The sequence below is a fragment of the Sphaerodactylus townsendi genome, linkage group LG11 (genome assembly GCF_021028975.2).
Source record: "Sphaerodactylus townsendi isolate TG3544 linkage group LG11, MPM_Stown_v2.3, whole genome shotgun sequence".
NCBI lineage: Eukaryota > Metazoa > Chordata > Lepidosauria > Squamata > Sphaerodactylidae > Sphaerodactylus > Sphaerodactylus townsendi.
In genome coordinates this window covers 28,250,635-28,278,625 of record NC_059435.1, presented here as the reverse complement: position 1 = coordinate 28,278,625, position 27,991 = coordinate 28,250,635, and the positions used below count along the sequence as shown (strand labels likewise).

General features: G+C 43.9%; 1 protein-coding gene across 1 annotated transcript; it reads left to right on the top strand.

Annotated features, from left to right (window-relative positions):
• The first annotated feature begins 134 nt into the window (after window positions 1-134).
• On the top strand, window positions 135-23,026 carry BFSP2 (beaded filament structural protein 2). The gene is made up of 7 exons (XM_048511905.1): window positions 135-687; window positions 14,282-14,364; window positions 15,442-15,598; window positions 17,243-17,404; window positions 18,130-18,261; window positions 20,763-20,983; window positions 22,981-23,026. The coding sequence occupies exons 1-7, from the start codon at window positions 232-234 to the stop codon at window positions 22,982-22,984; spliced, it is 1,215 nt and encodes a 404-aa protein (XP_048367862.1). The 5' UTR covers window positions 135-231; the 3' UTR covers window positions 22,985-23,026.
• Window positions 23,027-27,991: the final 4,965 nt, after the last annotated feature.

Genomic DNA, 27,991 nt, shown 5'->3' with positions numbered 1-27,991 from the left:
ATTTCTCATGAAATAGATTGCTGAGCCAGTGAAAAGCCTCACACAATCATTCCAACAAACATGCCGATGGTGGCCAGCCAAAGACAATGAGAAATATCCCAGAAGCTCTTGGGATAGAGCACAAATAATACCCCTCCCTTCCCCGATCCTGCTTGGCTCTGCAGATCTCAGCCAGCCGAGGGGCAGCGAGGGGAGAAGCAACACATCGAGGCAGACAGTCTGAGCAGCAGCATGCCCTTACCAAGGCGCAGGGCTTCCTTTTTGGGACAACAGCCCTCGACTTCCACAGCAGAAAGCTCAGGGGCCACCAGCCGTAGAATTAGCATTGGTGGAGGAGGGAGCTTGTCAAGACCCCCGGGGGTCTATGTGGGCATCGTGCCTACAGGAGGCGTCAGCAGTTTAGGCACCCGGGTGTCCCGCAGAGCTCTAGGCATAAGCAGTGTCTTCCTACAAGGCCTTCGTAGCTCCTGTACAACAGTGCCGTTACCCCAAGGGCTGGAAAGGGGACGAGGCCTATCTCACGAGAGCCTGAACGGGTGCCTGGTAGATTACATTGAGAAGGTGAGGGCTTTGGAGCAGGTGAACCAAGAACTTGAGGACCGCATCCGCACTTACCTGAACAAGAAGTCTTCCAGTGCCAATAACTGGGGAGCCCTGAGAGAGAACTGGGAAACCATCTACCACCAAGTGAGTATGACCTTTTTTTGATGATGAAGACAAAAATGAATGAATCATTAACCAAACAAAGAGGTTTCCAATACAGCAATTAAACACAGTCTAATACTAATGTATGGCTATGCTGCATGGTGTATTTTACATTTAGTCTTCCTGATAACTAGCATTATCATTTCACAGTGTGCACAGCGGAATAATTCATATTACAGAAGAGATTTGCCCTAGGAGGTTTATGGGTAGTAGAGGGGAAAACTCTCCCATGTTTGGCCTGATTATAATCAGTTATTTCTTCTTGGAGTAGTTGTTATGCTAAAAAAGAAGAAGTAGTCCCCTCTACAAGCTCTGGTTTGTTACTGGCCCATGGGGTGGCTTCACATCACAAATTTGACTAGGCAGGCTTTGTTTATGGGGTGGTTTGTCATTGCCTTTACCTCTAGCAATCTAGGTGCACATTTTACCAACCTCAGAACGATGGAAGGAAAGAAGTCAGCTACCCAAAACCAACTTCTGTTGGGATTGAACTCAGGTCATGAGCAGAATTTAAATTGTAGTACTGCAGCTTACCACTCTGCACCATGGGGTTATGATTAAAAGCAAAATTATTCAGAGGAATGTTGCCAGAAATGAGGTGTGTTTATCCTCCGGCATTATCTCATTACCAGCTTGATAGTGTCTGTAACAAAGGGCATGACATGAGATTTGAATCATCTTTCTGTGAATCATGTTTTTAAAAGCCCTGTTTATTTTTCAAGAATAAGCTGTGATAAAGATATATTTCTCCCATGTCTCCTGCACATAATCTAAAAGACATGGTAAATGTATATCTTTGGACTGTGTTTCCACAGAAGCAAAATAGTTCCCACCATTGTGGCCCATTTTCACATCTGAAACACAGACTTGTGAAAACCCAGTGCGACTTTTATCCATGCACAACAGATGAAATGAGAGTGTAAAGATAAACGTTTATGGTGCAATCTTGTGTACCACTAGGAAGGGTTGTTAATTCATAGGATGGCACTAGCATCCCAACACTGATCTTATCTCACACTTTGCTTAGATGCATATGCCCTGCTTTTTTCCATAATGGGATCCCAAAGTGGCTTACAATATTGTTCTCCCCTCCTATACCTTATCTTCATTATAACAGTTTGTGATTGGCCCAAAGTCACCCAGCAATCTTGCATGACAGAATAAGGTTTCAACGCACAGGTCTCCCCTGCACTAGCTTTTAGGTCGTCTGGGCCAATTGAAGTCATGGTGCTAATATCACCACTATATCTAATTCACAACATGGCACAACTGTTGATACTTAAAACCACAGTCTGGGGCCATGAAGAAACAAACCAAATATTTCTGCAAGCTCCCTTAGTTTGCAGAAAAATACAAAAACTTTTTTAAAAAAGGATGGACATTTCCTCCCCAAAATAGAACATTCTGTACATTTGCCCAGGCGATGTTCCTCTGCTGGGTTGGCAGCATCCACCCTTCTAGCCACATGTGGGAGATGTTGGAGGAGAGGAAGCAGCCATATGAACCACAGAGGAGGGGGAAGGCAGGAACTGCAGCTGCTGCTGAGTGGGCAGAGTAGTGGGCAGGCAGAGCGGGGAGGGGATGAGCAATCACAATTCCTCCTCTCCATGAGCTTTCCTTGTGGGAGGAACCCAAGCCACCACATCAGCCAGAGTTGCAAAGTAATGGAACTGAAGAAAGTGAGCAGGCATGCAAGTGGAGCAGCCGGGTGATGGGTGGGAAATTAAGCAAAAGATGCAGTAGCAGGGTACCACCGACTCTGACACCCCCTTCCTCACAAGTCTCATGGGTCCCGGCTTGTCCTAATATAAGTTCCTTGGAACGTTTGAGCAAATGGGCTATAGATAAACTAGTAGAGAACAACTGTATTCACATATTATCATGTATTGCACTACCTTTACTCTGTAGCACTCACTTGCAACTTTTCTCTATGGAAAAGACTGTCCAGGAAGTGAATGATTGATTCAGCACTACGACAGCTCAGTGTCCAACAAGGTGTGGATAATGCCTTAGCTGGGCTAGGGGTAGGGGGAACAAGGATTAAATTGCCATTTAACTGTGATGCTTAGTTGGATAGCCTTGTGCTGTACTATCAGGTTACTGTGGTAGAAGACTGGGATTTATCAGTTGGCTCCACCTAATTGCCATAGTTAGAATTGGAAAGGAACTCTTGCCACCACTCTGACTTGGTTGGAAAAGATTTCTTTCTTTTCTTTCTTCCATATTACATAGCTTGTCAAGGTTGCTTGAGTAATCTGCACCTACTTTTTTAATGACAGCTACAGGTAACTACAGCACTAGTCTCTGTTGCACACAGTAGAGAATGCATAGGCAGGTCTATGACACCTGGGAGATGAATACCCCTACTTCATGGTGGGGTGCCAGATTAGATGGTTTATATAACAAAAATTGTCTCCCAGGCTCACCAGCAAATAAAAAGTACAAAGGATACTGTGGTTTGCATCCACAGTACTAAGATACTGGGTCAAAGGATTAGGCAGCCAATCTGTCAAAGTTGTTGATTTTTTAAAAAAACAAAAACAAGCAAGGACAATTTTACTCAAGACAGATTTCTTACATGGAATTTATTTCTGTGAAAACGATCTTCTGGAATCAATCTATGCATGATGAAATCATATTCACATTTCACCTTGTGTATGCATATGTGGAACCCTGGCTGGTGGTAGCTACACATGAAAAAACTGTGCATGTGTACTCATAGAGATGATGCTGGAGTTCACATGATTTCCCACATCCATCTCAAATGTTTGGTTTTTGTGAACAAAATGCATGCAAGAGCCACAGCATATGTGCAACTATCAATAACTATACCCAACATCACCTTTGGAAAATATGGAACATGTCCAAGTTCAGTACTAGTCCCAAGAACAGGATGTCTGTTTTCATTGTGACTAATCCAATTACTTGGTTCTCACTGTATTGTCTTCCTCTGTTGAATTATCTGGGATTAGTTAAAAGAGGCAATTTCACCAGGGTAAATCCCTGAACATTCGTATCAGGTAGCCCGTGGTTATTCTAGCTCCATTCATGCAGAATAAAGAACACTTATTTTCTTCTAAGCGCTGTTCAGAATAACCACTCGATCGGTAGGGACATTTGCAAGATAATTTGACGTGGATTGATGGTTTGTTTAAACCATCTTAAATCATTGTAAACCCAGTTTCCCAAGAGAGCTCTAGAAGGCCTCATGTGCTAATATTTCACATAATGGAGCCTCTATAAGTTGGCAGCACCCCCACCCCCAGGATTTTGCTGTCCAATCCTGTGAATGTTTCAATAGATTATATATTTAACTTCACACATTTTATATTATTTTTACAAAAATAGTGTAGAAGAGCAATAGAAGGCAACAAGGACAAATTACATTTGAATGACCAACCCATGTGGTGATCTGTGCCCTATGCTTTAGTAGTAATGTGAAGAAATCAACAGCTACTGCTGTTTCCAATAGGGTAATTCAGTGAAAGAGAAAGCTTTGCTATTTGATTTCTTCCTCTCTGACTTCTAAAAGCACCATCAATAAAAAGATGACAAGGCTGGCAACCCAATCCAGACCTCTCCAATGCGCAGGGACAGCACAGCTGTGGTGCCTCCCTGCCATCTCCAAAAGACATTTCTGCAGTGTGGAAAGCCCCCCCACCACTGCCAAAAAGAGGAAAACACCAGCTGGCCAAAATTTAACAATGAACGTATGCCACAAAAAAAATGGCACATGTCTGAGGCCAGCTCCATTGGTTCTCAGGGGTTGGGAGGGCAGCAGAATCTGACTCTGTTCAGCTATACCTCCAGAATGCCCCTAACCATGCCGAGGCATCTTTCTGCACCAGCAAGGCTGGGGAATGGTAGCGCTTCTGGGGTCGGGCACTGCAGAATTGTGCAGCACCCTCAGGAGCGTACCACCCAGGGGGACATATGGGTTCAAATGTCCCCGGGCTGTGGCCATTTAGTCACATGGGGTTTTGGGGGGAGGAGATTGCACCCCCACACCCCTCCTCCTTCCTCCCAGATCCAAAAACTGACTGTGTTCAGATTTGTGAGTTGGGGCATGTTCTGTAAGGTGATGGTGACTTTGAGATGATCTGGTGCAAAAAAAGCATTGCTTGATCATGGTGGGTGAGGGCGGCCGCCAATACGGGGGGGGGAGGGGGCGGGAGACTCAGATTTTGCACTGGGGTATATTTTCCCTATATACTCACATATCTCCACCAGCACGTTTGCCCCTTGTGCCAGTGGGGTGGACACCCATATCGGCTCAGGACTGTGCTAACTCCTAAGGTGAATCTGCCCCCGCCCACGGGTTGGGCTGCCCAGATCTCCAAAACAGTGGCTTAAAACCATATGCCATTTTGCTTCCCACAGTTAGGCCTGGTCTTACAACTGAAACAGAAGGCGATAGAATTCTGAAGTGATAAAATGGGTTGTATCACTTCAGTCTATAAAGGGCGAAAGCCGTTATTTAATGTTCCTCCTTGAAAAAAAGTTCTGTGAATACAATATTAGCACCAGAGAAAAAGACTCCAGTGCAGCTCTTCATGTGCTGTGCTGGTTTTCCACTTAAAGGAAATTGTTAATTCTGAGGCACTTTGAACAATGTAAACTGTTACCTTCAGACCAAAGTGGAACAGTTAACTCTAGTGGTGCAGTTCTCTGCCATTTTAATGCCACCTTATTTTGCTGCATGTGTAGACCAGATCATAAAGTTCAGTTATAGAATTATAAGGTTGGAAGAAACCACAAGGGCCATCAAGTCCAATCCCCTGCATTTATATGGAAAATATAGCGCTGCTTTAGAAAATATTTGTAAAAAATATGTTAAATTGAGGAGGGCTGTATTAGAATTGACAGCTCCAGGTTTGGAAATTTCTGGAGATTTGGTAGAAGAAATTGGAGAGGGCAGGGTTTGGAGATGGAAGGGAGTTCAGTGGGGTATAATTAGGCCTGCTAGATGTCTGTTATGGCTGCTGCCTGCTGACACTCAAGCCGAAATTGGAAGGGCAATAATTGGTGTCCCCATATAGTGGCATCACCTCTGACACAACCCAGAATTGGCTTCATACCAGGATGACACTCCAGTACTGTCCCAAAAACTCAATATCTCCCATAGAGTTGTTGGGTATGTGTCCTGGAGCAATGCTGATGCTTCCAGGTTGCGCCAGAAGCCCACCCACCCCCTTGCATCATAGTAAGTACCTCGCTATCCTCATCTCACTGCAGTTGCCTGGCAACCCTAGATGTAATTCCATAGAGTCAATTTCTCTAGGGAAAAAGAGGTGCTTTGGGGAAGAAGAAAGTGGGCACCAGGAAACACATGGGAGGCCATGGGCACAGTCTCAGAGATTACTGGTGTGTGACATTAAACTGAAGTTAGATTGGTGTAAAAGAAACACGTTGAGAACACTTTACCCTTTTCAACAAAAATCCTCCACATGCTGGTCCAAGGGTCTGCAACCTTTGGCTCTCCAGATGTTCATGGACCACAAATACCATCAGCCAAATCCCATCAGCCAATTGGCCATGCTGGCAGGGACTGATGGGATTTGTAGTCCATGAACATCTGGAGAGCCAAAGGTTTCAGACCCCTGTAGCTGGTCCATCTTTGTTTTAGAATGCTCCTCTTGGGTTCTAGTGCCTATCTAATTCTGCCCTTACAGTTAACAGGGCTATACATGTAGCCTGGGAAAAACCCCAATAATGTAGCCTGGGAAAAACCCCAATAATCCCCCTCCCTCTTTTTTTTCTTGAGAACCTTTTCCATGTTTCCAAAAAAAAAGCCAGAAAATTTGGATAAGCAATTCAAAAAATCATGTGAAATGTGTTTCTTTGAAATGAGTAAAATGCTTTAAAAGATTAACAGCCCCCATGGATATTTGTGGTGTGAGAAGGGAAAGATGCACAGAGAGTTCTCTAATCGCTTTTCAGAAGGAGTCTTCTCTGGGTATGGTTGAAATATAAAAAGTTTATAGCAAGTGCAATGCCATTATGGTTGTCCCCAGTTGAAGATTTTTCTAGGAAGGAAGTTAATGTTAGACCAGTGGTGGCGAACCTTTGGCACTCCAGATGTTATGGACTACAATTCCCATCAGCCCCTTCCAGCATGGCCAATTGGTCATGTTGGGAGGGGCTGATGGGAGTTGTAGTCCATAATATCGGGAGTGCCAAAGGTTCACCACCACGGTGTTAGACGTAAGCAAGAGAAATGGCCGGTGTATAGAAAACTGCTGAATTTTTGGAATGGTAAATGGGAATTTAAATCTATGGATGAGATATTCTTAAAAACTGGTCCCATTATTGCCAATTACTGGAGACGTTTAAAACTGACCAAAGAAATATGGATTTATGACAGAGTTTGAAAGTAATGTATGTTCAAATGATGAGAATCTGATAATCAAAAATTATTGAAAGAGGATATAGAAGATGAAGGTTTTTTTATTGGACTATTGGGAGATGATATCCCAAACCAATATAGACGTAGCTGTCTACGGCAGTAAGGACATTGTATGCACAGAAATTGAGGGATTATGAAATATCAACAAAGGAAGACTAGATACTGAAAATCACAGAATATTCAGAAATGGCAAAATTAACTAAGAAGATACAGTAATACAGAGAAGTTTATAGAAAACTGGAAACCTTTTATGGACTATCTATTGAAATATAGTAGTACAGAAACAATTGCAGGATTTGAGGTCTAAAAGAAATTAGCAGAATTAATTAGAATATTAGTAATGATAATGTATTTGATGAATGGTTTTATCTAAAATATATGCACAAACCTAGAATGGATTTGAATTCAACAATGAGATAGCTGAAAATCAGTGTATAGTGTTTAGTTTAGTTATAATTGGTTGTGTTTAGATATTGTCAAAGTTGTGTTTTATTCTTTGCTGTGGTTTTCGTATTCTTTATTTCAGTTTTGTATTAACGTAACTGTGGATGAGGGCATGTATAGTGGTATATGTATTGGGGTTTCTTTCATTTTTTGTGATGGGAAAAAAATTATTAATTAAAAAAAGATACAACCCCATCCAAATTGGGGGGGAGGGGGGCTGAAAGGATTCCTGGAAGCAGCGCAGTGCTGCACCGGCATATCTGACCTCCCTGAGGCACTTGCCCCCACGGAGGAGCAGACGTGCCAGTGGTCATGCATCCTGCAGCCCTGCCACTGCAAAGCCCAGATGTTCAGGCTGTGGCGGAACTTCAGTAGCATCCTGCTCAAAAGCCACTGTGGGTAGGTGGGGGAGATCTGAGTGTTCGCGGAGGCAGAACTTATGCTGGACAGCTCCCTCCTGGGGTTTAGGGCCAGTTGTGTGGTGCACCTGCCCTCAGACTTATGATGCTCTTTTGGCGGTCTATGTTCTTAAAGCCCTATGGGGCTTTCCAGCAGTGGGGGAGTTCCAGGGCTTTCCCAAGCTCTCTGTGCCACCAGAAAGCCCTTTAGGAGCAGGAGGGCAGCGCAGCCACGGCGTGGCAGCTGACCACCTCACCTTGTGAACGGGGCTGTAAGTTTTATACATTCAAAAAGCGTTGCAAGAAATTCTGACGACTTTATTCAGTTTTCAGATTGGATTTTGGGGGGAGCGCTGGAAAAAAATTGCGTGAAACTTTTTTCCCTTTTTGGAACAAGTGAAATATCTTTGAAGTCAAGGTTTTTATTCAATCAAAATGTATAGTATGGAAAAGTCTGAGGACTAGGTTTTTAATTTTTCTACTGGGAAATGTTGGGAAGCTCTGGAAATCCTCTACAAAACATGCCCCCCCACCCTTAGAATGACTGAAATTTGCCATGGCTTCAAAATTTCTAGGAATTGTACATCGCTAAACCAGACTGGCCCATACAGTTGGAACACATTAACACACCAAAGGGGAGCCAAAAGGGTTTCTGGGAACTGTGAGCCTTGTGCTCTCCCTGAGGCACTTGCCCCAGCAGAGGGGGAAAATGTGCCGGCAGCTACCCGCACCTCAGCCCACCATTGCAAAACCCAGAAATCAGGGTTGCAGCAGGGCTGTGCTGGCATCCTTATTGGACGCCAGTGTGGGAAAGGGGAGTGGGGCAGGGTGTTTCCGAGGGCGGAGTTGACATTAGTTGGCTCCCTCCTGGGATTGAAGGTCGGGAGCATGGCACCCCAGTCCTTGGACTTGTGCCACCCTTTTATTGGCTTAAGTCCTGTTAGCCCCTGTTAGGACTTTTTGTTTTGTTTTTTTTTGTATTTTAAGCCTCTCCACAGCACCAGGAAGCCTCCTTGGGAGTGGTGGGCTGGTGCAAATGCAGCACTGTGGCCAGCTACCTGGCCCATTAGATGGGACTGTCCAACATGGCCCGCATTTAAAAACCTGAACATAAAAAATAAGGAATAGGAACACAAGCCCTTCTTCCAGTTTCAGCTCAAGAAACTAGTGCATGAGATGAGAAAATTCCTAAATCTAAGTACTTAATCCTTCCTTTTTAAAAAGTAGTTGCACTGCTGAAGCAGATAATATTGAACAAGGGTCATTATTTTTGCTTGCAGAAATGTGAAAAAAAACACATATTTTCAGATGGATTTAAAACTACCTCCCCGCCCCCCCCCCCAAAAAATCATGATAGCATTTACTACAAAACCTTGCTGACGAAAAGTCAGAATAAATAAAAAATGTAACATTTGTAACATGTTACCATGAAAATAAATGAAAAATTTAACATTCCAACAAAAAATCAGGTACGCTTCGTTCTCTGTTAAATAGTGACTATTAAAAGAACTGAATCAAATCGAGGCGATGAAATATAAAGTTCTGGGACAACTAGGCAAACAGAAGACCAATAAGTCTGCAGATCCAGATGGCATGCACTCGACACTTTTTAAAGAACTCAAATGTGAAATCACTTATGTCATAGGTGTCAAACTCGCAGCCCTCCAGATGTTATGGACTATAGTTCCCATCATCCCCTGCCCCCCCCACCCCCCCGCCCCCCCCACCCCCCCCCCCCCCCCCCCCCCCCCCCCCCCCCCCCCCCCCCCCCCCCACCCCCCCCCCCCCCCCCCCCCCCCCCCCCCCACCCCCCCCCCCACCACCCCCCCCTCCCCCCCCACCCCCCCCCCCCCCCCCCCCCCCCCCCCCCCCCCCCCCCCCCCCCCCACCCCCCCCCCCCCCCACCCCCCCCCCCCCCCACCCCCCCCCCCCCCCACCCCCCCCCCCCCCCACCCCCCCCCCCCCCCACCCCCCCCCCCCCCCACCCCCCCCCCCCCCCACCCCCCCCCCCCCCCACCCCCCCCCCCCCCCACCCCCCCCCCCCCCCACCCCCCCCCCCCCCCACCCCCCCCCCCCCCCACCCCCCCCCCCCCCCACCCCCCCCCGGACTATAGTTCCCATCATCCCCTGCCAGCATGATGCTGGCAGGGGATGATGGGAACTGTAGTCCATAACATCTGGAGGGCCATGAGTTTGACACCTGTGACTTATGTAATAACTAGTGCAGGAGTGGCCAAACAGCAGCTCATTGTAGCTTGCTCTCTTCCAAATCTGTGTATCTCTGTTTTCTTTTCCTGTCTGTAGCTTGTGAGCCTCTCTTCCAGGGAGATGGGCCAGTTTCTTGTGTGGGCTCTAGAGCAGGGGAGGAGACACAGAAAGGGAGAACGGGAGAGTAGGAAGGCAGGAAACTGTCCGGGTGCTGGAAGTTCTGACCAAGCAGCCATGGTGATAGTTCTGGGCTGGGCTGCACAGAAAATGGATGTTTGCACCTCGCCACCCTGACAAATACTTCCAAGGGAAGGGTGGCAGACAGCAGACAAAGGGGAATAGGTTATTAATGGTTACTCTGAGGGAGTTCTAAAGAACTTTCCAGCAGTGTTTGCGAGAATGGACTGTTGTGCCCCCACAAGTGCCCTCCCTCTGCCCACTAGTGCCCTGAGGAAATTTTCCCTCCAAAATTCCAACTGTCACCTAAGCTTTGCCTGAGCAGCCCTTTGGTCTGTTAATATGAAGATGCAGTAGCGCAGTGATGGCGAACCTATGGCACGGGTGCCAGAGGTGGCACTCGGAGCCCTCTCTGTGGGCACGCGCACACAGAGTTCATCATGTGTGGGGCGGAAAATCACCCCCCCCACACACACACACATCTAGACTGACCTGGGCCACTGAGCACAACATGCGCGCACCACGGTGAGCAGGGAGGACTCGGCTGGCGGGCCTGGTGCCTGTGCTCCGGGTGGTTGCTGCCGGGGGGGGGGGGGCACAGAGGAGGCAGAGATGCTAGAGAGGCACAGAGCGGTGCGCGTGGGACTTGCTGGAGGCTAGAGCAGGTTGGCCCCTGCTCGAGTGGGTGGGGCAGAGGAAGAGGGAGCCAATTGGTTATTTCTAAACTAAAACCTCAGGTTAAATTGCCGGGTTGGCACTTTGCGATAAATAAGTGGGGTTTGGGTTGCAATTCGGGCACACAGTCTCAAAAAGGTTCGCCATCACTGCAGTAGCGTGAATGTGGTGATTTTATTTCATTTCTGTTCACTTTGTGTTCTCCCACCTTTATATTTATAATAAACAGTAAAAATGTTCTACAGCCGCTCAGCTGGGCAACTCTCAGCCTGGCAGAGAAATTGCGCTGAGAGAACGCCACATTTTTCATAGTGTATCACCATTATCCTCTAGGGGAGATTTCTGCTGGCTTTTGGCGTAGAAGGCTTACCATTCTGGAAAGTCCTTTGGAGAGGCGAGGCAGCGCCAGAGTAGCACCATCCCCGCCCACTGGCAGAATCTGGATTGGGCTCTTAGACTCTTAGGCAATAAGTATTATTAGCAATATCTGTTTTTATCCCTTTTGTTTCTATTTTTGGCAGTCTAATTTAATAAAATTACATACATGAATAATAATGTATGTGTATTTCTAATATTTATATAAAAGGTTGGTAACAAAATGTGCATGTAACGATAAAAATGTGTGAGATATTTGTTCACACTTTGTGACTCTCAATGATTTGAAGTTTATTCTGTGTGGCTCTTACATTAAACAAGTTTGGCCACCCCTGAAATAGTGTATGTAACTTTTTGCCAGTATCAGCTTCAGCGCCAGATGACTGGAAAACAGCAAATGTCAATCCACTGTTTTAAAAGGATTCAGAGATGAGCCAGGAAATTACAGGCCAGTTAGACTAATAATGTATGTAAATTAGTAGAAATCGTTATTAAAGGGAGAATTATTAAACACAACAAGGAACGAAGTCTGTTGAAGGAAAATCAGCAAGGCTTCTGCACATGGAAGTCTTGCCTCACCAACCTCCTGGAGTTCTTTCAGCAGATTTACAAGGAAGTAGATAAGGGTGATCTGGTAGATATCATATACTTCTGAAAGTTTTTTGACAAGGCACCTCACAAAAGATTCCTGAGTAAGCTTAGCAGTCGTGGGATAAGAAGACAGGTATTCTTATGGATTAAATGGCAGGAAGCAGAGAGTAGGAATAAATGGATAGTTCTTACAATGGAGAAAAGTGAGCATGGGGGCCAAGAATGATTGGTATTGGGACCAGTGCCATCTAATTTATTTATGAATTATTTGGAATTGAGGGTGAGCAGTGCAGTAGCCAAGATTGCAGATGGTGTGAAATTACCCAGGATGGTGAAAATCAAGACGAATTGTGAACAGCTACAGGAGGATCTCCCTAAATTGTGTGAGTAGGCAACCGCATGGCAAATGGAGTTCAATGTGGGAAACTATAAGAGGGTGCATGTTGGAACAAAAAACTCCTAATTTTAAATATGCCCTGAGGATCTGAACTGACTGAGACTGAGATGGAAAGAGAACTTGGACAGGTCAACGAAAATGTCGACCCAGTGAGTGACAACAGTGAAAAAAGGCAACACCCATGCTAGGAATTATTAGGAAGGGAACTGAAAATAGAACAGCCAATAGTGTAATTGCCCTTCGTATGAAATTATTGTGTGTCCTCATTTGAAATACTACAGTTCCATATCTCAGAAAGGACATTACAGAGTTGGAAAAAGTAGAAGGGAGGGCAACCAAGATGCCCAGGGTGGAGAAAGTCAGTAAGAGAGAGCTTTTTCTTCCTCTTCAATAATACAAGAACTCCAGGACTCCCAATATAATTGTTGAGAAATAGGTTCAGGACAGACACAAGGAAATACTTCTCTACTCAATGAGTAATTAAACTGTGAATTTCAGTGCCAGTGGAGGTAGTAATGGCCACAAGCTGGTTTCCATGCCCAAAAAGTTCTGGTGGAGAGTTAGTTTCCCATATTTGCAGCTCTTTAAAAAAAATCCATTCCTTGCAGCTGAGTGTGCAGCGGGTGCATTTGGTTTTGCTTTTTTTTAAAAAAAGATAATTGTTTAATAATGAGATTCTGAAATACTCTCTGGTCCAGACCCAGATATTTAGAAACATCACATTAAAAGGCTTTCAAAAAGAATTTCATTGTAAAAACCATCATTTGTGACACGTGGTAGGCGTGTATCATGTTTCTGAGTGTGCAGGAGGGTTGTTTTTTGTCAACTGTGGAATTTATTTTGCCATAGATACACAGTTTGGGAACCTACTAATTTAATTACAGCCTCAAGAAATTGCAAAAAAAAAATAGTACAAAAATATGTATGATCTTTAGGCTCCCATAGAAACTGGTATGCTAAGCTACAGACACCTTTTGGTCAGAAATCCCAAAATGAATTTCTGGGTAATTAACTGTGGAGTTCACAGACTTCAGAAGCCGTCACAGGCAGAGCCTCCAGATGCTGCTGACAGTGATGGAGTGCAAACAAAATGACGATCCAGAATTTAGTGCCTCTCGCATCTGGGACTATTTGTAGAACCATAACATGGTACAGTAAACGACCATACCCTAGTCACCAGCATCTGGTCTTTAGCTGTATAGAGCTTCTGAACACAGAAGTCCCAACTATAATGATTAATAAATAGTTATAGGTCTCCAGCAATTAACAAATCTTATTTAAAGCTACTGCCACATCTTGGGGGAATGAAATCTACAAGCTGATTGCATATAGTGTGAAAGTCCTCTATTTTGTCAATACCAAACTTAACACAAATCATCTGCACTGGGTATTCTAATGTAGCCCAGGGAGGGAAAGAACTGGCATCTCAGTCCATTATATCCACATGCACACAATCCAAATTATGTAGGGCAGCAAGCATGCTTACAAGGACTGAGGCAGAAAGCCCAAAGTATGGCTGAAATGCATGTGATACAGCAACTTTACTGAACTAGTCTTAGTCTGGTTGTTGTCTAAATAGGAGATTTTCTGGGAACCCAGTAAATGTCCCCTTGTATTCCATGGTCAATAGATAAGACAGAGGCTGCATGGACGATAATTTCATCTTGTTCCCTATGGCTGCAACTCTTCACATGATCCTTTGCATGCTGTGGCTCACCATGCATATTCTACTACTTTCTCCACTGGAAGCAATTTAAAGTGGCCTCAACACAGCCATTGGTTAGTATTTATCAACTGCCAAGGAATAACACCCGGCAGAGCCAAGATGTTCAAATCCATTCCCTGGTTCAATTCTAGAATAAAATTGTATATGTTCTTTATATTTGATTACTTGAACTGTTCTAGGTTGGGGATGCAGTCCTTGAAAATGCTCGACTCATGTTACAGACAGAAAATATTCAAGCCTGTGCTGAAGACATTAAAGAAAGGTAACTCATCTCCATATGGGGTGGAATTGTAACATTATGAAAGGCTGTTGGAATAAGATACTTAAGGCGATATCACAGGGGAAATCATCCTTTTTATACCATTGACTTGTCCCTTGGGTTATAACATAGAACATTTACTCAAGAATGTATGGTATTTAGCTTTGCATATGTTGGTAGCAGCTAGCGAGCTAATTGCTAAAATCTGGAAGCAATATATAGTACTAAGTCTGGAAATCTGGGTACATACCGGTAAAATATTGTTTATGCGATTATGGACAAAGTATCAATGTTGAAACAAGGTAATACGAAGAAACATGCACAGAGACTTTTTCCTCAGTATTGGAATCTTGTTTTGGAATAAAAACTTTCCTATGAAAATGGTTAAAAAAGAAACAATAATGTATGCTTGGATTTAGAAAATGGGAGAACTGATAAAAGAAGAAGAGTTTAGTTTGATGCCCCCCACTTTCTCTGCTATAAGGAGACTCAAAGGGGCTTAAAAACTCCTTTTGTTTCCCCTCCTCACAACAGACACCTTGTGAGGTAGGTGGAGCTGAGAGAGTTCCGAACAAAGCGTTATTAGCCCAAGATCACCCAGCAGTAGTATAGGAGGGAGGAAACAAATCTGGTTCACCAGATAAGAGTCCACCACTCATGTGAAGGAGTGGGGAATCAAACCTGGTTCTCAAATTAGAATCCACCTGCTCTTAACCACTAAACCACACTGGCTAGAAGAAAAGACTGTATAAGAAAGAAAGATGAACCATATAGAGTTTTGTACTGGTATTGTTTGGTTGGTATTGGATTGCTGATTGTAACATATTAAATGGGAAATTTTTAAAAAATGTTGCTGCCTTGTAAAAAGTTAGATAACTCCTAGCTAGCCTCCATACTGACATGAAAGAGAACAGGGAGAGTCTTACCTGGGAATAGCAAAGGAGCCAGTGATAATGAGAAGGATTAACTCGTGGAATACAGACGAGTGAGGTAAAGCTGAGGCTTCAGTGGGTGATAAATGTATTTGCCAAAAGACTGAGCACTATTCTCTGTTGGATGCGCTGTCCATTTCCTTTTCAGGTATGAAAATGAACAACCATTTAGGAAGGCAATGGAAGATGAAATTAACTCCCTCTATAAAGTGATTGATGATGCTAATTTGACTAAAATGGACCTGGAGAATCAGATCGAAAACATGAAAGAAGAACTAACTTTACTGTCAACAAATCATGAAGAGGTAAAGCTAAACTGAGGGACAACCTGTAGCTCAGCTCTCTTTAGGCATTCAACTGATTCACCTTTCTGTACAAAAGCAAACCATTTCGAGAAGAAGAAGAAGAGTTTGGATTTATATCCCCCCTTTCTCTCCTGCAGGAGACTCAAAGGGACTTACAATCTCCTTGCCCTTCACCCCTCACAACAAACACCGTGTGAGGTGGGTGGGCATGAGAGAGCTCCGAGAAGCTGTGACTAGCCCAAGGTCACCCAGCTGGCGTGTGTGGGAGTGAACAGGCTAATCTGAATTCCCCAGATAAGCCTCCATAGCTCAGGCGACAGAGCTGGGAATCAAATCCGGTTCCTCCAGATCAGATACATGAGCTCTTAACCTCCTACGCCACTGCTGCTCCTTTCTTCTTTTATTTTCAAGAAGGTTACAGTTAACTTTTATTATTATTTTGCACTTGATAAATATAACTTATTGGCAAGATCTTGACATAACAGTAGGTAGGCTTCAATAATAAATGGCCACTCCTTGCTCTCCTTTTTACACATCTGTGCAATCAAATGCAATTTTGCATATATGGTAGTCCAAGGGTATGGACTTCAAGCATCTGAAAAATACATTCAGCCAAAATTATGAAACCACTGCCTTTTGCAAAGGCACTATAGCAAAGAGTTAAGCTAAATGCTGTCCCATTAATTCTGGTCTTCCAAAGCCACTTTGAAAGTGGTGTTCAGTCTTTCCACTGAAAAATCCAAACCACTTCACGCATGAAAGGCTGTCTCACTTTTTCACAGAATTACAGGAATTGAAAACCCCACCAGCTTCACATGTGCCAATCTGCGGACTAAAGCAGAACACTCCCAATTTATTTATTAACTGTGTTATTTATTTATTTATTTATTTATTTATTTATTTATTTATTTATTTATTAACTGTGTTATACCACTTACCCCCAACCTAGCAGACTAGTTGCGGTAACACACTAACTCACAATCTGAGCCTTTGTTAGATAGTTAATTGTGGCAAAGTCAGCATAATTGATCTGAGAATTCAATTAGACACTCATCCCTTGAAATGAAAACACAGAAGGTAGGAAATAATTTACAGAAACTACGGTTTGTGTGAGACTGCTTCCACGTGGAGGTTTAAAAAAAACAACAACATTGGCTTCCAAACTGGAGCTTGTTTGTTTATTGAACTTTCACCCATCATGGTATAATCATGCTGTTTCCAGGTTTTCCCTGTCCTCAATATACCCTTTCACAACCTTGTTTTACCCCAATCCTTTCGGAAAGAATGTAGTCCAAGAATGTTAGCATGTCATCTGGTAGGAAAGGTGCATGCACTGTCCTGTCCTGAATGGGCTCTGCCTACAGTAGTTCCACTTTGCTGCTATCAGCTTCTTGCCGAACCTTCCCCCCCCCCCGCCCCCCCAGCATTCTTTCCCAGCTGCACCACCAGAGAATTTCATGAGTTGGGTTTTTAAAAAAAATAATAATCAGTGATTGCTATTTCACACTGATTATTGACACATTTCAAATTTTAATAGAACCAATATAGTTCTATAATACAGGCATGAAAAAGCCCCCAAATGAGGCATAAGTCACCACAGAGTTTCACTGAGGGCTGCACTTCTTGCCTGTATGGGTTTTCCAGGATGTCAAGATGCTGTACAATCAGCTTGCAGTATCACCACTGGAAGAGCTTGATGCTCCCATTGGAACCTGCCTTGATAATGTACTGGAGAAAATTCGGATTCATTGGGAGAAAGATATTGAACGGAACCGTGGTGAGACTGGAGCTTTGCTCCACAGCAAGGTAAGCATGAAACAAGGTAAGATAAACTAAGACTATCCAAAATAAGCTGCAACTGTGTTCCACTTTCTTTGTTACCTTGTCCCACTAGCTTTTCATGTATCCTCACCCAATTGGGCTTGTGGCACATGAAGCTGCTTATAATGAATCAGACCACTGGTCCATCAAGGTCAGGACTGCCCACGCAGACTGGGAGCTGTTCTCAGGAGTCTCAGGTTGAGGTCTTTCACATCACCTACTGTCTGGTCCTTTTAAACTGGAGATGCTGGCAACCGAGCCTGGGACCTTCTGGGATGTTCACCTGTCCTTCCATACCTCATGTACTGTTTTTAAGACCTTTCAAACTGCAGAGTAAGGGCTTCTCTACCATGCCCTGAAATATCATTCATCACTTCCTTTTTTGTGTTTGTTTTTATACTGTTTTTATACTGAACACCCTACTTGATTGAACTCCCTTCTGTGGTATTTTGGTTGCTCCTATTAGAAAGGTGTTACACAACCTATTGCCTCTAGAATCGGATTTTTATAACATTACTTCATGCGGTAGCTTTTTGTACCATTTTCTGCAAACACCATTTTTATCCAGGATCAAATTTCTGTACATTAACAGTGAGAAATTTGAGAGTTTAAAACTCAGTAAGTTTTCAACTTTCCATTCATCTCTTGTACAACCAAATGGCAAGTGAAAACCAGTGTTTTCTATGTGTGACACTATTATATGTTGTCAGCAACCTACAGAAGCAGTACCAGCTGTGCGAACTCAAGAGGAGGACCTGATTGAATCCCTGCGGGCAGAGTTTCATGAAACAGCCTGCAAAATACAAAGCCTGCAAGCTGAGACCGAATCTCTGAGAACACTGGTAAGTCTTGATATTCACTGACTGGTGTAAAGTCATCATTTTCAAGATGGATTGCTTGGCCAAACTCTTACATGGATGTGCATGACTGTGAGACTCAAGGGTTGTGAGAGCAAGTGCTTAGACTTCTTCCACTAAAATGAATGAGGTGCCCTTCTGATTCCTTCCAATCCTCAGCCCACAGTCCACAGCCAATTGGTATGAATGCAAGGATTTGCACACATTTCTCACAGCATTCAGCACCAGTTATGAAACTCCCTGACGTACCCGGGGGAAATGTGGTCGATTCCGCAAGGGGAAATTCTATCTAGATCAGGGGTAGGCAATTATTTTTTTCATGGGGCCGCATAAGAAACAGAAAATATTGTGGAGGGCTGGGCAGGGGGGTGAGGCGCTTTTGAAAACCCCGCAGAAGCCGGCAGCCAAGGCAACCGGCTTCTGCAGGGCTTTCCAAGAAGCCTCGCTCCCCAGCACAGCAGGGGGGGCAGTCAGGGTCCTCCAGCGGGCCGGATGTGGCCCGCGGGCCGTATAATGCCCAGGTCTGATCTAGATCAAACCAAGGCCGTTTCCGCACGGCCAATTAACGACGGCCTGGGGGCGGTAAAAACGCCGCCCCCAGGCCGCCGTTCGCACAGGCGCCGCTGCTGCAACGCAGCAGCGGCGACCTGGATGTGCTTCCCTCCCCCCAGGGCGGCCTCAGGCCGCCCTAAACAACAACCCTTTAAAGGGTTGTTGTTGGGGAGGAAGCGTCTTCCCGGCGGCGCGGTGCGAACCGCGCCGCTGGGAAGACGCTGTCTCCCGTCTCCGCCCCACTCACGGTGTCCTCGTCGTCGCCTGCTGGGCGTCGCAGCCCCGCCCACACTGTCCTCTGTCGTCTGCCGGCCTCCGCTTTACCCGTTCATGCGAACGGGCTTGCGCCCCCACGCCGCCCGCACTCTTGGCGGCGTGGGGGCGCAAGGAGGCCGTGCGGAAACGGCCCAAGTTTGTAAAGAAACTGCACCTTTTCATCTGGGTTTCAACCTCCCCATCACAGCATGTATTCAGCGAAGACATGTAGGCCTATCTTGGATCCCAGAAATGTAGCAATCCCCACTACCACGCAATCTCCTTTGCGGGTCTCTCCTGATTGGCTGGTGTGTCATGTTGGGGCAGGACCTTTTTCGGTCGGGAAATTTTTCCCTGCGACTTGCTAACCTGAGGTTTGCTTGTTGGCAAGGATGAGCATTTAAGCATTTAGGCGCTTAAGCAGGTTTTCGCTCGTTTGGAAGGGTGAATGGTTAATCGTTTAAGCGGTTTTTTGTTACGCTAACATCTCTCGCTGAGACCAACAGCAAAATTGAAACCTGGAAGAGGCTGTGTGTGCTTCGCTCAGCACCCGCTGAGAGCTGATTGGTTGCTAGACTTGCGTCATGCTCCTCGGCGGGAATTTTAAACACAGATTGGATCCCCATTCCTCCCCACGAAACTGGATCAAAAGAGTGCTAAGAGAAAAAGTTGTACTTGCAAGCAGGCTCTGCCAGGGCACGGGATAAGAGGGAGAACGAGCGCCAGAAACGGGAAGCATCCCTGTTGGTCGCTCAAGCAGCGGGGAGTTCTTGCTGAAACCTTGATCTTTCGTGTGAGTATCACGCAATTAATTGACCGTGGGCAATCGACCTGTGTCAACTAGCATGCTGAGCTGGAACAAGAACACATAATTCTGCAGCTCTAGCAAGGAAACAAGATGCTGATTTATGGCAGGGGTTTCCTGGCTGCTGAAAACTAGCTTGCACAGCCCTTAGACTTTTTCATGGATCTGCGCCTTCACAAATACTATCTTCAATGCTGAAAAGCTTGATTAGATCAAGAGAGAAGGCTCTTACAAGACTCAAAGACTGGGGGCGTTACAGTTGTTTGACCTGCAGTCTCTCTGTGCAAATGGAATTGGAACCAGTCCTGCCTTTTGCTAGGGACAGGCAGGAGGAAGCAAACTGAACATATTTATATTTTTTAGAAGATCAGGATACTTACGTTACTAGAAGTAGCTCTCCTTTTTAAAAAAGATTGGTGACCTGATTTATGTCTAGCACACACACACACACCCTTCAGACTATGATAATTGATGCACAGGTTTCAGAAGCAGGGTGGGATAAAACGTTTGCAAGTTTTCATCCCTTTTAGTGCATTCATCACCAGATAATGGAATGATTTAGCCCAAGAAACAGCATGACAGCGCAGAAGTCCTTCATGATCAGAAACCATCATACCTCCTTGCAAAAAAATCTAGGAACATGGCAGCAATAGTCAATTGCTTTTGCTCGGGATATTGTCAGGTGATCGTGTGGTACGATCTTCTCATGCTGCTGTAAAACTCAGTTGTGTGCCAGGCAGTCTCCTTCAGGATTAAAACCTTATTTCACGCAGAACAGAGCAGAAGCTTTAAAAAGTCTAATATCCAAAAATATCTGTGCAAAAACAGTCAGCACTGAGTCCTTTTCGAGCATGTCATTTTCTTATTGTTGCAGAAGAGAGGTCTGGAGAACTCCCTTTATGACACAAAGCACTGGCATGACATAGAGCTTCAGAATTTAGGTTCTGTCATTACCAAACTGGAGGCAGAAGTAGGAGAAATCCGGGCAGAAACTGAGCAGCAGCAGAGGGATCGTGAAACTCTGCTGTCCCTTAAGACGCAGCTGGAGAAAGATATTGCTGCATATCATGGCCTTCTAGACAAAGAAGAACACAGGTATTGCTTAGATAAATAGTAAATTGGGTCCTGAATCAAATTTCCATTCAGGAGATGCACCATGTCACCTTGGGCCAGCCACGCTCTCCTCATAAGATAGTTGTGGTGATAAAATGGAGGAGAAGAGAATAACATGTCCATAGGTGTCAAACTCGCAGCCCTCCAGATATTATGGACTACAGTTCCCATCATCCCCTGCCCGCATAGTGCTGACAGGGGATGATGGGAACTGTAGTCCATAACATCTAGAGGGCCGCGAGTTTGACACCTGTGACATACACCAATGTGAAGGAAGGACTACATTAAAAGTGTAACAGATATACTCCGGCTTGTCTTCTTTGTGGAAAACCATTGCTCCCCTGCCTAGCAAAGTAAATAGCATTTAAGACACACTTCTGCTTTGTATAATTTCATCATTACGTGATTTATCATCTTCCATTTTGGAAAAAACAATCCAAATTCCGATTCTGCTGAAGGCAGTTATATTGTGACCCCAGACGAGGATTGCATAGTACATTCTATGCCGCTGAAACTTTTGACCTGAAGCATCAGTGTACTGAATGGAGCTAAACAGGGACTCACTATACAGGGATTTGGTTACAAGCTGGCTGCTAAATAAAAAATGCACATATTGTGATGTATAACTGTTTTGAAAACAACCTCAAAAGAGCACAATTTTCCCCTACTGAAAAATAGAATGTTTTCCATGACTGAAAAATACAAAAGGGAAAAAAAAGTATAATAGTAAAATAGCATAAATGGTGACTGACCATAACTTGATTTTTTTGTTAACACTTCACTAAAAGGCATCATCACTGGAAAATATTATTTTTGAAAAAGCATATTTCCTTTGTGACAAAGGTCAAAGTTTTCCTCAGCTTGACAAACTACTAAAGATGCTTTGTCTCAGACTGTGGGGCAACAGCAGACTCCTTTTCCTCACTCACCAAGACATCCCTGCCAGACAAGGTAACTTGGACCCCCACCTGCCAGTTAAAAACTGCATCCTCAAAGCTCCTGACTTTGACAAGCAGATTTTTGTTGCAACCAATGACTTGGACTCTGGGATTAGGGTCGCTCTAATTGTCTAATACAAGAATGGGAGGGAACAAAACATTCAATGGCGTATCTGAGCAAGAAACTAATCCTCGAGAGAGAAGCCTATCTGCAGTGCAAAGCAAGTGTTTGGCCATTGCAGGGGAACTAGCAGGCCCAATCTGCCTCAAAACTTTAATATCTGAATATGACCTATATTTTCTGGATCACAAAAAGCATATTCAATCCATGATTCCCCTCAACCCCCTTCACTGGAATCATTGGTTGAAGAAAAATGTACCGCTCAACTGGGCTTGGTTGCAATGACTGCATCCCAACCAAGCCCAGATCGCATCGCTAAAATGCCAAGAATGCTCTAAGTGCAAAAGGTGAGGCAGATCCATTTATAGCTGGCATCAGCCACAGCAGCGGGGCCCTTGTGAAACATTGGCGCTGCTGGTGGGTATCCTACAGTGTACTGAGACATCAGCAAGGGACTGAACCATCCCCCCAGCCACTCTGCCAGAATAGGCTGTTGTTACCTTGGTTTAACTCCGAAATGTCGGTTTAATGCATAGTTGGCTCCCTAAGCATTTTTGCCTCCACGCCTCCGGAGGCAGCTGTTGTTAATTATAATGTAACTGATACTTAATACAAACTCAGAACTGAACTGATCTGCACAAAATGGATTGGATGCAACTAGCTGTTTAACTGGTTAAAAAAAAGGAAGGTGCCATCCTCTTAGACCACTCCAAGAGGCTATGCTGAAAATTATAGGATGAGCATGTGGGATGGAAGCTATAGGAGAGAGGGGAATTGGGTGAGACTGAGTAAAAAAGCTGGCTGGACCCAACCAAATGTATGTTTGTTTTATACTGCTAAAATGCATGGAAGCCCACTGTGCCATTAAGTTGCTTTTCCCTGTAGCAATACTGATTCTGTACTTTTTGTTTATCTTTCAGCTGATTTTCACATTCATTGTCTCCAGAAGACAATACTGTCATTCAGGAAAAAAAGATATCACTGGCAAAAGTGGAAACTATGACAGCCAACACACTTCGCTTCAGTTTGATTCAACAACCTATGTAGGCCTTAGCTTGACCTATTTACTAGGAGTCCCCATATACGGTTGCTTTGCTTACAGACCTCAGCATGTCTATCATAATTACAGAATAAAATATCAATTCCAATTAACAGACTCCTTTTTTTAAAAGAAAAATAAATGCTACTGAGAAGAACAGACCAAATATTGCAATCTCACCCACACTTTTCTGACCTTGGAATTGTGTCCACTTAAACACATGCATGTATTGGGCTGCGAGGATGTTATCAGCCAAGATATTCAGTGCTTCTAGCATGTTCCAAAGAAACTATGAGGTTCCCCAAAAATCTTGTTGGTGTCCAAGGTGCTATTGGACTCAAACCTTGTCCTATATCTCACGGATTCAGAAAAGGGTTGGCTGTTTTATATGCTACTCTTTGTTTATATGTAACAGTGAACACACACAAAGAAGGGTTAGACTTCCTGTGTTCTAGAACCTGGTCCAGCCCCCTCTGCAGCATACAAGTGATTTTTGGAGGCTGTCAAAATCACTGACCAGGATAGAGAGGCTCATAGTGCACCAAAGCCCCATCTGCACCCATGGGAGGGTGATCCTACAATAGTAGTCCTACTGCTTCTTAGAATGCTTCTCCAAAGTACCCCTGACCTTAAGAAAATATGTGGGAGGGACTGCAAACAGATGCCACTAGAAGGCTGATGCTGAAAAACTTCTATTCTCACACATGGTGTCATACACAGCGTTTTGTCTCCTGGTTATTGTTCTAGAACAGGGGCCTGCAACCTGCGGCTCTCCAGATGTTCACGAACTACAAATCTCATCATTCCCTGCCAGCATGGCACCTCAGTATACTACTGTTCAACTACAATGCAAGTTATTTTTTGTACTTTCAGCAGAAATATTTAATCCAAGCTTTGATTAGGACCCGTCAGCCTGGAAAAGAATGAGGATAGTATTCAATGTGTGTAGTGATGGAAGTACAGGTGGAAGGCAATACACCTTCTGGCTTGAATGTATGCTCTGTGCCAAATCTTCTTCAGTTTGAATCTCTATACAACTCTTCTTGGGTTTCAACTCTGAGTAACAGTTTGGATTAACTTTAACTACCCTGTAATCAGATTAGATCAGGGGTCCCCAAACTTTTTAAACAGGGGGCCAGTTCACTGTCCCTCAGACTGTTGGAGGGCCGGACTAAAAAAAACTGTGAACAAATTCCTATGCACAAATGATTGTAAAATGTTTGATTTCACCTTTCAGCCTTTCTGTCATGGTCTATTTTTAGAACAGTGACCAAAGTATGTCAAGTACAGGGTGGGCTCCAAATATTGTTGGGGAGGCTGTGGAATACCTTCCCCTGTAAAAAAAAAAAAAAGCAGAACTTTCCCAATGAAGCATTCCATCTAACCCAGGATTAGGTATCTTCCTGGGTTCTTCCTCCCTAGCAGCCAGCGAGCGATTCACCAGCCTGGCTGATGCCAATGGGAGTGAGGCGGAACAGAAAGCCTGAGAGCAACACATGGAGTAGCCGAGAGGGAAGGGCGGAGCAGGAGTTGCCACGTGTAAGGTTTCCAACTCTGGGTCGAAGAGATAGAAAAAGTGCAGAGAAGGGCAACGAGGATGATTGAGGGACTGGAGCACCTTCCTTATGAGGAGAGGCTGCAGCGTTTGGGACTCTTTAGTTTGGAGAGGAGACATCTGAGGGGGGATAGGATTGAAGTCTATAAAATGATGCATGGGGTAGAAACTGTTGACAGAGATAAATTTCTCTCTCTTTCTTTCTCACAATACTAGAACCAGGGGGCATCCATTGAAAATGCTGGGGGGAAGAATTAGAACTAATAAAAGGAAACACTTCTTCACGCAACATGTGATTGGTGTTTGGAATATGCTGCCACAGGAGGTGGTGACGGCCTCTAACCTGGATAGCTTTAAAAAGGACTTGGACAGATTTATGGAGGAGAAGTCAATCTATGGCTACCAATCTTGATCCTCCTTGATCTCAGATTGCAAATGCCTTAGCAGACCAGGTGCTCAGGAGCAGCAGCAGCAGAAGGCCATTGCTTTCACATCCTGCAGGTGAGCTCCCAAAGGCACCTGGTGGGCCATTGCGAGTAGCAGAATGCTGGACTAGATGGACTCCGGTCTGATCCAGCAGGCTATTTCTTATGTTCTTATGTTCTTAAAATTTATGGAGATTTGGGGGTGCCATCATGTAATTGCAATCAACAGCTGTTGGGGCCGGTTCCTCCTCTCCCTTGAGCCCCCACTGCACATGAATGGAGCCATCGCCGCCATGCCTGGCGGGCCGGATAAATGCCTTCAGGGGGCCACATTTGGCCCCCGGGCTGTAGTTTGGGGACCCCTGGATTAGATAATGATTTAAATCACTAGTCAGTAAGACTAGATTTAAATCATGGTTTTCTACATAAAAACTCATTCTTGCTGGTATAATAATATTTACAAGACAAAAGTTTAAAATAATAACTTTTCAGATTAGTTTTACAGTTATATACAAATATTGATTTTATTGTACTATTGGAAATAACTAGTTCACCTAGGAATAATTTCATACATATTTATCTCTAGTTTCATCCATCCTCACACTTAGCTCCTTGTGCAGATCTATTCCACTCCAAACAATCTTCTATTCATTCAACTTCTTGAAACTTGGCACTTAAAGAGGGAAGGAGTTGTTTCTGTGTACACAGATTTACAAAGGAACATTATTTTGTAACATTTTTTGCTGTGAAGAAAAGGCATATTATCTCTGCAGACACAACTTCAGTTTTGAGAACTGAAAAACCAAGCTCTGTGATAATGTCTTATGGACAGAAAAACTGCTCATAATAATCTTGCAGAAATCTCTGGAAGAGTGTAACATTGTGAATGGATTAATGGAATTCATTTACCAAAACATTTAAACATTACATGAATATACAGTCTCATGCTACCTAATTAATACTAGTTCTTATTTCATGAGTAACTTTTGGACTATAGCATATCTTAAACAGAAAACCACATAAACTATCTTTAGATAGATTTTTCCTCAAAAAGCATTTTATTGGAAATCCAATTAAAATGTTAATAACCTGATTTAAATTTTTAAAAATCATTTTTATCCACCCTGGCTGTAATCTATCTGGTATACCACTCTCTTCAACATCCTATACCCATTAAGAGCCTGCAGAATGCAGACCAGACAGTGTAGCAATTATACCTTTAATTCCGTTCAATCTTGTTAGCTTTTTTGAAGAAGTTGCTTGCAACAGGGACAAATTGCTTACGTGAGGGTATTTATGTCATAAGCAATGCTGGGGCAAGAAGCCTTCCGCCTCTGAAAAAAAGGTGTTCCACTGCAGGAAGGCTGCTAGTGTTAAAAAAGGTCTTCCTACCCTGTTTCCCCGAATATAATACATCCCCTGAAAATAAGACGTAGTAGAGGTTTTGCTGAAGTGCGAAATATAAGGCTTCCCCCGAAAGTAAGACGTAGCAAAGTTTTTGTTTGGAAGCATGCCCCTCGAACAGAACACTGGAGCATGCAGCTGTAGAGCGGAAAAATAAGACATCCCCTGAAAAAAAGACATAGCACATCTTTGGGAGCAAAAATTAATATAAGACACTGTCTTATTTTCAGGGAAACACGGTATTAGTGGAGTGGAACACTAGATCTAATCCATTATTATTAGTACCAGTATTATTATCCCACCCAATGGTCTTGATGAGGTGCTGCTTCTTTTTTCCTTTTACCTTCCTTCACACTATCTTATTGATGGCACACAATATTCACAAATATACCGGATGGTGGAAGAAAAGATCACGGGTTGTGTGCTTCGGCAGTTGATAGGGAAGAGGAGTCAGCACCAGGGAATCAAAAGATGCTGTGGGTTTTTCAGGCTGTTTGGCTGTGGTCTGGTAGTTTTTGCTCCTAACATTTAGGCTGCTTCTATGGCTGGCATCTTCAGAGCTATGTCATGGCAAAACGTGTTTCTCTCCAATGCACATCTAACAGTAACATACTTCTGGAGACGCCAGCCATAAATGCAGGTGAAACATTAGCAGCAAAAACTACGAAACCACAGCCACACAGCTTGGAAAACCTACAACAGCCTGTTGATTCTGGCCCTGAAAGCTTTTAACAATATATTTAACAAAGAATGTTTGGGGAGCTTTACTATCACAGCAAACACTGCGATGCTTCAAGATAAAAGAATCTTTTATGTATTCCATTTTTTATCCCACCTTTCTTAGGAGTTCAGGGCAGCATAGTTCTCTCCCCATCTCCATTTTATCCTGACAGCAATCCTGTGAGGTAGGCTAGCTAGACTGAGTTACAGTAGCTGCCCAAGGTCACCCACAGATCTTGAGGGCAGGAGAATTCCAACATTTAATTTGCCAAACCTCAGACAGCAACATGGCAGCTCAAACTTAACTGATGCTGCCTTTTCTTACCAGGCACAGAGAAATCTGCATTTGTTGATGTCCTGCCAGCACCCAAATGCCGAAAAGCATATATAGAAAGGGGGGTTGGTTGGGGAAATCGCCCGATTCCTACCACAACTGATAACGGAAATTTTATTTTTGTAGGCCCTAAAACAGCTTATAATTAAAATAATACATTATTAATATAAATACAAACAAACCAGTATTTCATTTATTTTTATTTTATATATTACATTTTCCCCCGCCAATCTCCCGAAGGACTCGAGGCGGCTTACATGTAAAAAATATACAATGATATAAAATAATATAAACATATAAACATTAAAAACCATTAACCCAAGAGACCTTAAAACAGACCTCAGGCTAGGAGAGCGTAAAGCAGGTGAAAAGACCAAAAAAAGCCCCACCCAGTTAATAGCCTAGTTAAAACGAAATACTTTGGTCTGACACCTAAAAGAAAGTAAAGCAGGGT

Bases quoted from the DNA above. Each gene is read 5' to 3' on its own strand.
- BFSP2 (XM_048511905.1), top strand. From the start codon at position 232: ATGCCCTTACCAAGGCGCAGGGCTTCCTTTTTGGGACAACAGCCCTCG. The intron at 14,365-15,441 runs GTAACTCATCTC...TTTCCTTTTCAG, and splicing joins GCTGAAGACATTAAAGAAAG to GTATGAAAATGAACAACCAT. The intron at 17,405-18,129 runs GTAAGCATGAAA...ATATGTTGTCAG, and splicing joins GAGCTTTGCTCCACAGCAAG to CAACCTACAGAAGCAGTACC.